Source organism: Neovison vison, chromosome 5, assembly GCF_020171115.1.
Source record: "Neovison vison isolate M4711 chromosome 5, ASM_NN_V1, whole genome shotgun sequence".
NCBI classification, from domain to species: domain Eukaryota; kingdom Metazoa; phylum Chordata; class Mammalia; order Carnivora; family Mustelidae; genus Neogale; species Neogale vison.
In genome coordinates, this window is record NC_058095.1 from 166,083,574 (window position 1) to 166,096,132 (window position 12,559).

General features: G+C 52.3%; 1 protein-coding gene across 6 annotated transcripts in view; it reads right to left on the reverse strand.

The window, feature by feature from the left end:
- TUBGCP3 (tubulin gamma complex associated protein 3) overlaps positions 1-12,559 on the reverse strand; it is a 65,115-nt gene that overhangs the window by 46,780 nt on the left and 5,776 nt on the right. For 4 of the 6 annotated variants that reach the window (XM_044250130.1, XM_044250129.1, XM_044250131.1 and 1 more), the window contains 3 exons: positions 7,859-7,966; positions 3,845-3,912; positions 807-884 (listed from right to left, as the gene is read on the reverse strand). In XM_044250130.1, the coding sequence (XP_044106065.1) occupies positions 807-884; positions 3,845-3,912; positions 7,859-7,966 (254 nt within the window). Of the gene's footprint in view, positions 1-806; positions 885-3,844; positions 3,913-4,395; positions 4,577-7,858; positions 7,967-12,559 lie in introns of those variants that run through there. The other 2 variants (XM_044250133.1, XM_044250132.1) reach the window with 2 other exon arrangements.

Genomic DNA, 12,559 nt, shown 5'->3' on the forward strand with positions numbered 1-12,559 from the left:
CTCTAAAATCAAAACGCGCTCGTTACTCAGACGGAGGCTTTCGACACAGAGAGCACCCGGGAGGCACACAGGTCCCCGCAGTAGAGCAGCCCTCGCGGCGGACACCCTGGGCCCCCGACAGCTCTTCCGGACACCGCACAGGCCACAGACCGAGCCCGCGTGACAACACAGTTCACACGGGCAGGGCAGGAATCAACGTTGGCGATGATACGTGAAGACACAAGAAAACCCGAGAGGTCCTCTAACCCACACAGAACTGCGCACGCTCCCGTCGGTGACCCGCGAAACCCGTCTTCCCGCTGTTCCACGGACACGGTCACATCTGAGGCAACGACCAAGTCCGGAAAAGTGAGGACCCGGTCTAAAGAAAGAGGGGCGCCTGGGGGCTCAGTGGGTGAAGCCTCTGCCTTCGGTTCAGGTCATGATCCCAGGGTCCCGGGATTGAGTCCCACGTGCCACATCGGGCTCCTCTTTGCCCAGTGAGGAGCCCGGTTGTCCCTCTGCCTGCCACTCCCTCTGCTTGTCCTCACTGGCTCGCTGACAAATAAATAAAGTCTTTGAGCAAAAAAACGAAAAGAAAATCTCTTGACCTGTCACGAATACCAAGAAAACTAGACAAGTTGTTCATTCTCTTTTATTTTCTTAAGCGCAGAAGCCGACTCCTACCAAAGCTTGGTACCGTCGTCCCCCAAGACGCCGGGGTCCCGCCTTCCTCTGCCCCTCCCCCCCCCCGCGCGGGCTCCGCTCCGACACGTGAGCGGGTCCGAGGAAGAAAAGGCACGAGCTGCGGAAACAGAGCCTCTCACCTTGTTCGGCTGCTTGCGCGGATCTTCACTAAGGCTTAGCAAGAGGTAGAGAATGGACCATTTATTTTTCAAAACTCCCTGTTTAAAAAGAAAACATCACAAGAACAAGTTTGCACTACTTTCCAGTTTTCCCTACCGTTCTCCTAAATTACATTTCCGAACTAGAAATGCGTTCTTTTAATTCGCATGATCCCGAGTCTAAGGACGCTCATTTTTCGGGGATTGCCGACAGCACTGCCCACTAAGTAGGGCTGGAAATAACGCTCTGGAGGGGTCATCCCCCGCTGAAAACGATTCCGTAGTCCCTAATGAGAACGTTTGTGAATCACCCTATTCCGGATTCCAGATTAACTGCAGTTCCCCCTTAGAATACTTTTCAGAATAACCAACTTCCTAAACATAGCAAGTATTTAAAAAATGCCATCATAAAACAGGTGACTGCTTCCCACCCCACCCCCACAAAGTGCCACTGGCCATAAAAGAGCATTGCAGGAAGAAAGAAAAAGCACCTGTAACGCACACGCCGTAAGCCTCAGCATCACGCGCACCTACACCCAAGGTTCTGAAGGAGGAGCTGCCAGGACTAGGTCAACACCTGGCTTCTGCAGCAGGCCGCCTTCGGGAGCTCATTCGCTCCCAACAGTCTCTGGCCGCACCCGGACTCCCCCGGATTTACAGAGTGTTTCTTCCCGGATTTACAGAGTGTTTCTCCTCTATTCATACGGCCTTACCTTTGGATGCACAAGCTGGAGTACGTAAACACCTTTTATTTACAGAACTGCAACGGTTATGTTCACTTTACACAAGTTCTTCATTATAGAAAATATGCCTTGGAAGTTTCATAAAAGAAGAGGCTCATCTCAGGTATTTAACTTATGATCTAACTTAAAAAACTGATTTACTGGGGCGCCTGGGTGGCGCGAGGGGCGAGCGAGGCAGGGGCCCTGCAGAGGGGCACGCACCGCAGGGAACGCGGGACCCCCACCAGCAGGCAGGCCCGAGGGGCTGGAGAGGACGCCGCTCCCCAGAGCCAGGGAGCAGGACATGACCGTGCTCTGGTCGTGGAGCCAGCACCGAGCCGCCGCCTGGCAGGAGTGGGGGAGCAGCGGGGCCTCACCGCCTGGAGCCCCGTCAGCCCCAGGGGGCCCCACACAGGGGCAGCCCCCACGGCCCTCAGGCCCCCAGAGCCCAAAGCAGCGCACAGAAGAGGGGGGCGATCAGCGGGCACAGCCTCAGACATCTTAGATGCTTCTGACCCGCTTCAGGCCCTGCTACCTAGCGTCTGACGTCTCGGGACCCCGACTCCGGCGTGAACCTCAGACGCGCAGCCTGAGCCCAACACCAAGAGGATGCACGAGGCCCAGAAGACCCGGAGGGACTTCAGGACCAGCGGCTATGTGAAGCGGCTACTACCCGACGTGCCAGCGTCAGGCGGCACTCATCCCTCCCGACCAACGTCACCCCTGCACGGCCGGCCACCAGCCAGCCCTGACCCTCCACCTGCCCCACGCCACCCCTACCCCGTGCCCCTTTCTCCCGGCAGGCACCACAGCGCAGCCGCTGCGCCTCTAGCCAGCTCGGCGACATCGAGACTGCCACTGGGGAATTCTGGGTCCCCTTCCCCATCATCACTCCTGCCACGCCCCAAGTCCTGCTCGCGCCTCACAGGACGCACCGCCGAGAAGGGCCCTCAGTGGGAAGACGGGAAGAAACATCGACGCCAGACGGGATGGCTGCTACTCTGCGGGTGTTCTCCTGACCAGTTTAGTTACTAGCGGTGTCCTGCTGCCTCCTAACGCCGCCCGTCTCCTTCCAGGCGCGCAATGAGCCATGCTGCTTGGCTGTTAGCCCCAGGAAGCTGGCTGTCTAAACACTGTTTAACCAACTGAGCCACCCAGGGACGCCTGGGTGGCGCAGTTGGTTGGACGACTGCCTCCGGCTCAGGGCGTGATCCTGGAGTCCCGGGATCGAGTCCCGCATCGGGCTCCCAGCTCCATGGGGAGTCTGCTTCTCCCTCTGACCTTCTCCTCGCTCGTGCTCTCTCTCACTGTCTCTCTCTCTCAAATAAAAAAAAAAAAAAAAAAAAAAATCTTTAAACACTGTTTAAGAATGAGCAGTCAGTGTTCCAAACACAATTTTGGAAAACCACCATTTTAAATTAGAAATGAAGAGAGGGGCGCCTGGGTGGCTCAGTAGGTTAAAGCCTCTGCCTTCGGCTCAGGTCATGATCCAAGGGTCCTGGGATCGAGCCCCGCATCGGGCTCTCTGCTCAGCGGCAGCCTGCTTCCCTCTCTCTCTGCCTGCCTCTCTGCCTAGTTGTGATCTCTGTCAAATAAATTTTTTTTTTAAATCTTTAAAAAAAAGAAAAGAAAGCAAACAGAGAAACTTGAAAGACGAGTTCAATCACTAAGAGGCTGAGGCACAACTCATCACTGTACTCGAAGAGCCAAGCAGGAAGCTTGTGTGGCCTCTCTTCTCCGTGACGGGGGAGGGAGAGCTACAGGAACTACGCTTCTGTCCCGGCAGAACACAGGGTCTCACCCCTGGTTAACCTATGCGTGTACAGGAGAGCAGAGGCTTCTGTTTAGGGGGAAAAAAGGTTTTAAAAAAAAACACAAACCACTTGTGTGCAAGTTATCAACATCCAATCACAAAATGTTCAAAATCAAATTTTTTTTCAGTTATTCACTCGAAAAGCCCCGATCGGGGCCTGATCCCAGAACAGGGGCGCGGATCTGGAGGACCGGCTCTCGGTGGGATATGCGGTGAAGACTCGCACCGGCGTGTTCCCTCCCCACGAGGGACAGAGCCCTCTGCCCCGGAGCTCAGCCGTCCCTAATCCCATGACTCTCCCCACACGGCTTCCATCATCTTCATTAGCCATTAAATCCATCTAAAACTTACTTTTAATGTTAAAAAGCTCTTAAGAAGCAAACGCAATCTACTGTTAGAAGCCACCACTCAACGCAGACAAGTGGAACGCGGCGCCCAGCCCCCAGAGCGGCCCGCCGGCTGCGGCCCCGCAGGACATGCTGTACCTGTGAGTGTAACTTCCTATGCAGCTCCGAGAACAAGGCAGCATCCGCCTCTCGTCTTTGCCGGATAACTGGAAAGTGAGCAGAGAAAAGGAGTGTGTTAACCATATACACCGAAATCCCTTCTACGGTCGTTTCACCCACGGAAACAGGTAACTGACGTCTGCAAAGAATCCCGAGCTTAAGAGTCGAAATAGGGACGCCTGGGTGGCTCAGTTGGTTAAGCAGCTGCCTTCGGCTCAGGTCATGGTCCCAGGGTCCTGGGATCGAGTCCCACATCGGGCTCCTTGCTCAGCAGGGAGCCTGCTTCCCCCTCTGCCTCGGCCTGCCATTCTGTCTGCCTGTGCTCGCTCTCTCTCCCTCTCTCTCTCTGATAAATAAATAAAATCTTTAAAAAAAAAAAAAAGAGTCAAATAACTCGCCAACAGGTGACGTTCCAGCTCGGCAGACTCAGTCCGTCCCTTTAATCTCTCTGACGTTTGTAAAATCTGGACAAAGCGAGGCTGCAATCAGAGTTTACGAGAAAGTTGGCCAAAGTAACAGAATGATGGGACCTTTGGGTTCTCTCTGCAAACATCAACAAGCAGTCCAGTGAGGCCGAGTACAACCAGTTTGACTCCTCAGTGACTCCTGGAGCGAGACGTAGGTGAGAACGCTGTGGCAGTGCTGAATCCAGACGGCAATGAGCGAATCCTTCACAACAGCCTGACTCGGGACCGCACGCCGCCAGCGCTTCTGCGGACACGGAGCAGACACCAGTAAACGTCTTCAGACGCCTGCGCTTCACTACACTCACTGGCTTCCTAGAAGCCAAAGAACAAGCCAGGTGCCCGTGCTCTGATCCGTTCCACAAAGGATGAGGCCACAGGCTGGGCCCGCACCCCGAGGGAGGAGACCCCACGCACCCACACCTGCCACACCGCACACAGCAGCTGTGCGTGCGCCTGCCCCAGAAGGAGAGGCGCCACCTTCGCCACTGAGCAAACGGCAGCAGGACTGCTGTCTGGAGATCTCATCAGCCAAGTTCACAGAGCTCTAAACGCTCCAACTGTTCGCAGAAACACAGTAACTGGCTTGCCGGCCGATCCTTTCTCATGCACAGCAGCTGGGAACGGGTCTTGGTATCACGTTCCGACCTCCCGATCCAGACAGACCAGAGGTTTTGTCACCCCCGTCCCGTCTGCCCTACCAAGTTGTCCTATGCAAAAGCAAAGCTGCCTTTAAAGGGTATTGCTACAAAATGCTTTCAACTAAGATAATGCAATTAAAATTCAACTAATTTCCTTTTCAAATATACAAAAATACTCCAAATAAATACAGTCATTAAGTTAAGCAAGAGATGTTCTTTCTATAGAATGAGACCAACACTAATTCACACAGGCAAACAATCACGGAACAACAAAACTGTACATAACACAAATAAAAATAAACAGAACATTCACCAGAAAATGTTTTATCTGTCAGACTGCAAAACGAATCTTTACTTACAATGTACCCCACTCACTAATGTGAGAAATTCAGAAATCATTAGGTGTTAAATTTTGTCACACATGATGAGTTTGGCAATTTGTTTCAGTATAAAATGTGCTACTGTTTTGTATTTTAAGTCCACCATATAAAATGGAAAATGACTTTTGTATTATCCCAAAGGACAGAACTACCTTAATTCAATCTACTGAAGACTGTACTAAGTATCAAAAAGCTTCTATGTAAGATTTAATGAAACCGGGAAAAAGCTTCTATGTAAGATTTAATGAAACCGGGAAGTCCGTGGTGACCACAGCATGAGAGAACCATCAGTAACACTGCACTGCCTCAGACCCCGAGAGGCTGCTGCAGCGTGGGGTGCCCCACAGAGCCACGGCCACCTGGTGTGAAGAGGCAGAAAAGGCCGCGTCGACACACCGGTCTGCAAAACCGCAGAAGGTACACACACACCCCAACTACGCACGGCCACAGCTTTCTTCTTAAAGGAGATCCCAAGACGTCTTTGCAACATCCACTCCAGCAATGTCACTGCCAGTCCTGTGACTCTGAGTTCAAACTTCTTCTACTCAATGAGCCAGCAAGTAGGACACTAGCTTCAGCCGCAGGCTCAACAACTCATGGGCCGCGTACCGCGCCCAGCGTTCATCACAACACGGGCCCTCCTCACTGCCCGTGATAAACGTGATTACGCGTTCGTGCACACGGGCACCAGGAGGCCTCGAGATGCGAATCCGCAAAGGGAACGGTCTGTTAACACAGTTCCTGACGGCCGGAGATGTCACTAATCATCCAAAATGGAAACTAATCTAAAGTCTGAAATACTAAAATAATCCGAGATGTGATATAGTGTTACAGCTCCAGGAGAGCGGGGCTCTTATGTTCAGCTTTACAGACAAGAAATGTAAATAAAAATAAGATTTTAGGGGTGCCTGGGTGGCTCAGCTGGTTGGGCGCCTGCCTTTGGCTCGGGTCATGATCCCAGAGTCCGGGGCTCAAGTCCCGCATCGGGTTCCCTGCTCAGCATGGACTCTGCTTCTTGCTCTGACCTCCCCCCTCTCATGCCCTCTCTCTCAAATAAACAAAATTTTTTTTAAAAAAATAAGATTTTAGAGGTTAACAGCAGGATAAATCCTCCATTTGTGTCCCTCCCCTAAATAATACATTACGCTCAGTAACACCAATGGATGGGTCACTTCAGGGCTGTGCCAAGGAGGGGACGGCCAAGCCAAGGTACCCGAGTGGCACCTCCTCGCCAGCAGGCCGCCTCCCCCGAGCTGGGCTCCACAGCAGGGCGTGCAGACCATGGGTCAAACGCAGTAAAGGACGCACCAGCTCGGGTGACTAAGCCACAAAGAAGGGAAATCCTAGAAGGCATCATTACGGGTTTGCCAACGCTGAAGTCAGTCCGAAGCCCATTTCGTCCAGGCGGTTCAGAGCCAGGCCAGGCCTCAGCCGGGAGAACGCGGTGACCTTCACGGCAAGGCCTGCTTTCTGGCAGCTGAAGCTGGGCTCGGACAGCCCGGAGAACCACGAGGAGCTGGCCTCCAGAGAAAAGCCACCTTCCAACAGGCACGAGAGAAATCTTCCTACGTGGACCATTCTGTGCAAAGCGCCGTCCCTCACACAGTGCCGGGGCCCCACCTCGCACACAGAACAAACACGTCAGCAACCCAGAGCTAATAAAGGAAGAGCTTTCTTCTCGAAGGTAATGATGTCCACGAGAGCTTTCAGTACAGCTCAATATGAAAATGCTCACAACTTCTAAAGTACCAGAAGTCTGGATGCGGACATCAGCAGAGGCTACTGCGCAGCTCCGTGGCACCTGGTCAGAGGGGGCAGAGGGGGCGCGTAAGCCCCACAAGCGGCCGGACGGCCCGGAGCTCGCAGCCAGCTTCATCGCCTGCACCCACACATTCTGCTGGCGCGCCTGCGGCCGTCCGGGGGCTCCCTCTAAGAGGCCGCTGACTCTCGATTTGGCTCAGGTCATGACCCCAGGGTCCTGGGATTGAGCTCCAGGTCGGGCTCTGAGCTCAGCGGGCAGCCTGCTCCTCTCCCTCTCCCTCTGCACCTCCCCTAATGCTCTCTACTTCAATTAAATAAATAAATCTTTGAAAAAATAAAAAAAAATTTAAAAACCTTCTTGCACTATGTTCTAATAAAAGACAAAATTAAGTTGTCCATATTTTTCTTTAAAGATTTTATTTATGTATTGGACACACCGAGATCACAAGCAGGCAGAGAGGCAGGCAGAGAGAGAGGAGGAAGCAGGCTCCCCGTTGAGCAGAGAGCCTGATGTGGGGCTCGATCCCAGGACCCTGAGATCATGACCTGAGCTGAAGGCAGAGGTTTAACCCACTGAGCCACCCAGGCACCCCTTGTCCATGTTTTTAATACATGTTTTATATACACGCTAACAGCACCTGCAATTACACCATGCCTGGAACCACACGTGTGCACACGTGTGTTATGTATATGCACGCACACAAGTTCAAAAATCCTACACACTGTGACACCGAAAAAAATACATACGTTCTTTCTTGATTTTTTCCGCTACAAGAAATTCGTCTCTCTCGACCGTCGGGGCGAAGTTGCTGCCGATGACGCGCACGGCGTACTGGAACTGCTGGGCCACGTCAGCTGCAAGGGAACAGGAGGTCGCAGGTCACTGGCGCTCAGGGAACACGCTCGCCGCCTGGCGTCAGGTGCGGACCGTGGATCACGGACCCCCACGGAGCTCCCACCTCCCTCAGGTCTTCCCTGAGCGGACAGAGGAGCTCGTAAGAGACCAAAGCACATGAATGAATAAAACCTAAACCACGGAAAGGAGACGGCAGCAGGGCCACAGTGTGAAGAATCCTAGGAGACAGACGGTGACCTGGGCCGGTCACCACAAAAAAGGAGCAGGGAGAGTCGCAGACCGAACGCGGCCCGTGAGAGGCAGGCGTGTCCCGGAGAACCCCAAGACGTTCCAAGGCTGACTGGATCCACAGACGTGGAGCACCGAAGGGGATCTTGAGAATCCAAGCACGCTGGCACCCCAGATCGGGACGGCGGCTTAACCACAGATGTCTGCCTTCACTCCCGCCGAAAACCCCACTGAGCATCAAGAAGTCTGTTTGTTTGGGACGCCTGGGTGGCTCAGTTGGTTAAGCGGCTGCCTTCGGCTCGGGTCATGATCCCAGCGCCCTGGGATCGAGTCCCACATCGGGCTCCTTGCTTGGCAGGGAGCCTGCTTCTCCCTCTGCCTTTGCCTGCCATTCTGTCTGCCTGTGCTTGCTCTCTCTCCCCCTCTCTCTAATAAATAAATAAAATCTTTAAAAAAATAAAAAATAAATTAAAAAAATTAAAAATTAAAAATTAAAAAAATTAAAAAGAATTCTGTTTGTTTGTACAAAAGCAGAAACCCACAGGGCAAAGGAAACAAGGTGGAAACCACAGCGAAGAGAAGTCAACCAGTGTGAGGAGCGGGAGGCAACCGGTTCAGGACCGGGAGACTCCAGGTTCAGTGTCCGCTGGAGGGGGGGCGGGGCACACGACACAAATGCCAACAGCAAACCAGGGAGGCTCCAGAGAGGGGGACCTGCAGCCTCCCCCGCGCAGAAGGTGTGAGTGAACTGGGGCAGACGAGGTCGAGCGGGAAGTCCGGCTGGAGAACAGAGTCCCGGGGCCTCTACCGCTTCCCGCTCACCCAGACAAGCAGGGAGGACCTCGCCGAGACAAACCACAGAGGGTCTGGCTGGACACGAGGACAGCAAAGGACATGAAGTAAAAGCAGCAGACTGAACTACAGACCCCAGCCCTCCTTCCCAGGCCCCGCAGTCAACATCCTTACAGGGTAACAGCAGCAACAGCCCTACCTTTCCCTGAAGCACAACCACCCCGCGGGGCGCACCCCAACCTACACCCGCAAAACCACGAACACAACGAAACCCCAGACAGTCCAACAGGCACCATGGGCAGAAGTGCCTTTCCCCCATCATCAGAAAAATCAGAGGACGAGCAAGGATGCAGACCTGAGCAGCCCAGAACCAGCCAGGCCTGGCCAAGCCCAGGTGGCACTGACGGAAGTTTCAAACACACGGGGAACACTCACCAGGACAGACTAATAAGCTGGGGGTCACAGAACAAACCTTATTAAATACAAAATAACCAAAATTACTGGAAGTGTGTTCTCCACCAGGAACAGAATTAAGAATTACACCTGAGATCTGTAACAGATAAACCCTCCCCCGGCCGCAAGGCGATCCACATGGCCCTACATAGCAAGACGGCCAGAGAAAGTCTCAAAGAAAATCAGAAAACATCTTGAACTGAATGAAAATGGAAATACAACACATTAAAATATGTGGGGCTCATTGAAACAGTGTTTGGGGGAAAAATGTAGAGTATAAAATGCTTTTATTAAAAAGGAAGACGGGTCTCTTGGGGCACCTGGGTGGCTCAGTGGGTTAAGCCTCTGCCTTCGGCTCAGGTCATGATCTCAGGGTCCTGGGATCGAGCCCCACATTGGGTTCTCTGCTCAGCGGGGAGCCTGCTTCCTCCTCTCTCTCTGCCAACTTGTGCTGTCAAATAAATAAATAAAATCTTAAAAAAAAAAAAAAAAAGGAAGACAGGTCTCAAGTCAATAATCTCGGCTTACAGAATAAAATCTAGAAAAAGAAAAGCAAACTAAACTCAGACCATTAAGAAATAATAAAGATAAAAGCAAAAATCAATGAAATTTACTGCAAAAATAAGAAAAACAAAATCAGTGAAACCAAAAGCTGGTTCTTAAAAACTGGAGTTGAGAAACAAATTTGTGATCAAGAAAAGACAAACACAAATTCAGGGATCGAAGTGGCAATACTGTCGCTGATCCCACAGAAACTTCTGAAAACAACGGCCAAGTCCCTTCTGCAGCCGCCGGCCTCAAGGGGCAGGTGCACCATGACGCCCAGCCGGTAAGCGTGGGCCGCGCGGCGTCTGCCCAGCCGAGAGGGGAGCGTGCGAGCAGGGAAGAGCTCCGGGCAGAGGAGACAACTGACAGACACAGCTCAGCCAGGCAGTCCAGGTCAAGACCACAGTGACGGGCGCCCTGACACCATACACCCCAGATATAAGGCAATGAGAAGGCCACTCTGGACTCTGGGGCCTTCTGCCCAACAGACAGAATCACAGTCTAGTTTCGAGCGAAAAATACAGCAGCTAAATTCCAACTGAGATGTTCTATAAAGTAACTTTCAATCCTCAAAACTGTCAAGGTCATCGAAAAAATAGTAATTTTTAAAGTCTGAGAAACTATCAGAGCCAACAGGAGCCCAAGGAGACAGAACAGCTCAAGGTCACACGGTGCCCTTGCAGGAACCCTATAGGAGCAAAGGGACATCAGGCAGTAGTGAGGAAATCTATGGGAAGTATGTAGTGCCTGCGTTGAGAGAGTCACTGGCTGCACGACCGTACCATCCTAATGTGAGCCGCCAGTAACGGGGAAGGTATGCAGTACAAGGGGACGCTCTATGGTAGTCCCCATTTTTCTGTAAATCGAAAATCATTCTAAAATTGAAGTTTACTCTTAAAAACATACTGATTCTAAACCCCATCTTTCACCAATCAGGATGTACTGATCTGGAATGGGGCCATGGTATCACCATGTTTTCAGGGGCGCCTGGGTGACTCGCCTCTTGACTTCAGCTCCGTCATGAACTCGGGGTCCTGCGACCAAGCCCCGAGCTGGGCTCACATTCAGCAGAGTCGGCTTCAGATTCTCTCCTTCTCCCTCGGTCCCACCACCTCCCCCCGCCCTGTTCACCCTTTACAAATAAAATCTTTTCTTAAAAAATAGGTTTTTAAAGCTGTTTTAAAAACCTTAAAGAATAAAGCAAATTAAGTGGGGGGGGGTGATGGGTTTCTTTGGTAAACTCAGAAAAGAATGTCAGCACACAGCATACAACATATACAAGAATCAACGCAAATTATGTGATAGTTAAGCATAAAACATGAGCACACAACACTCGGAGAGGGAAAAAAACCAACAGAAGACATCTTTGTGACTTGGAGTTAGGCAAAGAGATTCTACATAAAATACCAAAATCCTAAACCATAACAAAATGTGATTACTGGAGTCCATCCACGATTAAACTCTTGCTGTGCAAAGGACAATGTTAAGAGAATGAAAATACTCAGAAAACATTTGCAAAACACAGAACAGGACTTGAATCCAGATGCACAGAGAGAACTCTCAAAATGCAGGAAAGGGGGGGAAGAAAACAGTAAAAACAAAAGCAAAAGTTCCCAATGGACAATTCACCAAGAAGATGAACAGCAAAGAAACACAAGACAAGAGGCTTGAAGACATTCACCGTCAGGGAAACACAATTTTTTTTTTTTTTTTAAAGATTTTATTTATTTATTTGTCAGAGAGAGAGAGAGAGAGAGCACGCGAGCAAGAGAGCGGAAAACACAAGCAGGCAGAGCTGCAGGCAGAGAGAGAGGTGGAAGCAGGCTCCCCACTGAGCAAGGAGCCCGATGCGGGACTCGATCCCAGGACCCTGGGATCATGACCTGAGCTGAAGGCGGAGGCTTAACAAACTGAGCCACCCAGGCGTCCCAGGGAAACACAATTTAAAGCCACAAGGAGCCGCCATTACTCGTCTGTTAGAACCGCAGCAATAAAAACCACCCGGCGGGGCACCCGCGGGGCCTCGGTGAGCACGGATGCGGATGCGGATGCGGATGCAGATGCGGATGCTGATGCTCCGCAAAACATCCCGGCAGGTGCTCTAAAAGCTGCGCATGCGCTCTCCGTGAGCCAAGCAGCCCCACGCGGGGGGATCTACTCCACAGCCACCCAGGGGTCCCCTCGGTAGCTCGGTCACCACATCCCACTCCTGCGCCCTGAAATTACCCAAGTCAGAGTGATCTTTTTAAAACGCTCTGCCTGAACCCTCCCAACACACCCAGAACAAAATCCAAACTCACCAGGACGGCCTGCCCAACCCAGCTCTTGTCCCTTCACCGATGCCCTCCCACCCCCTCCCGCCCGCAGCTCTGGCTGCGCCCGGCCACACTTCCCCACCTTGCCCACCCTGGGGCACACGGCGCCCACGTCCCACGCAGACCTGGGCTGTCTTCCCCCACACCTTCCTGGGACTCCTTCCAGCACGTCACTTGGTTCTCTATCTAAATGCCACCTGACCCTCCCGGGGCCTTCCCGTCCCAAGCACGCCCCAAACACGCACGCACGCGGGGCAA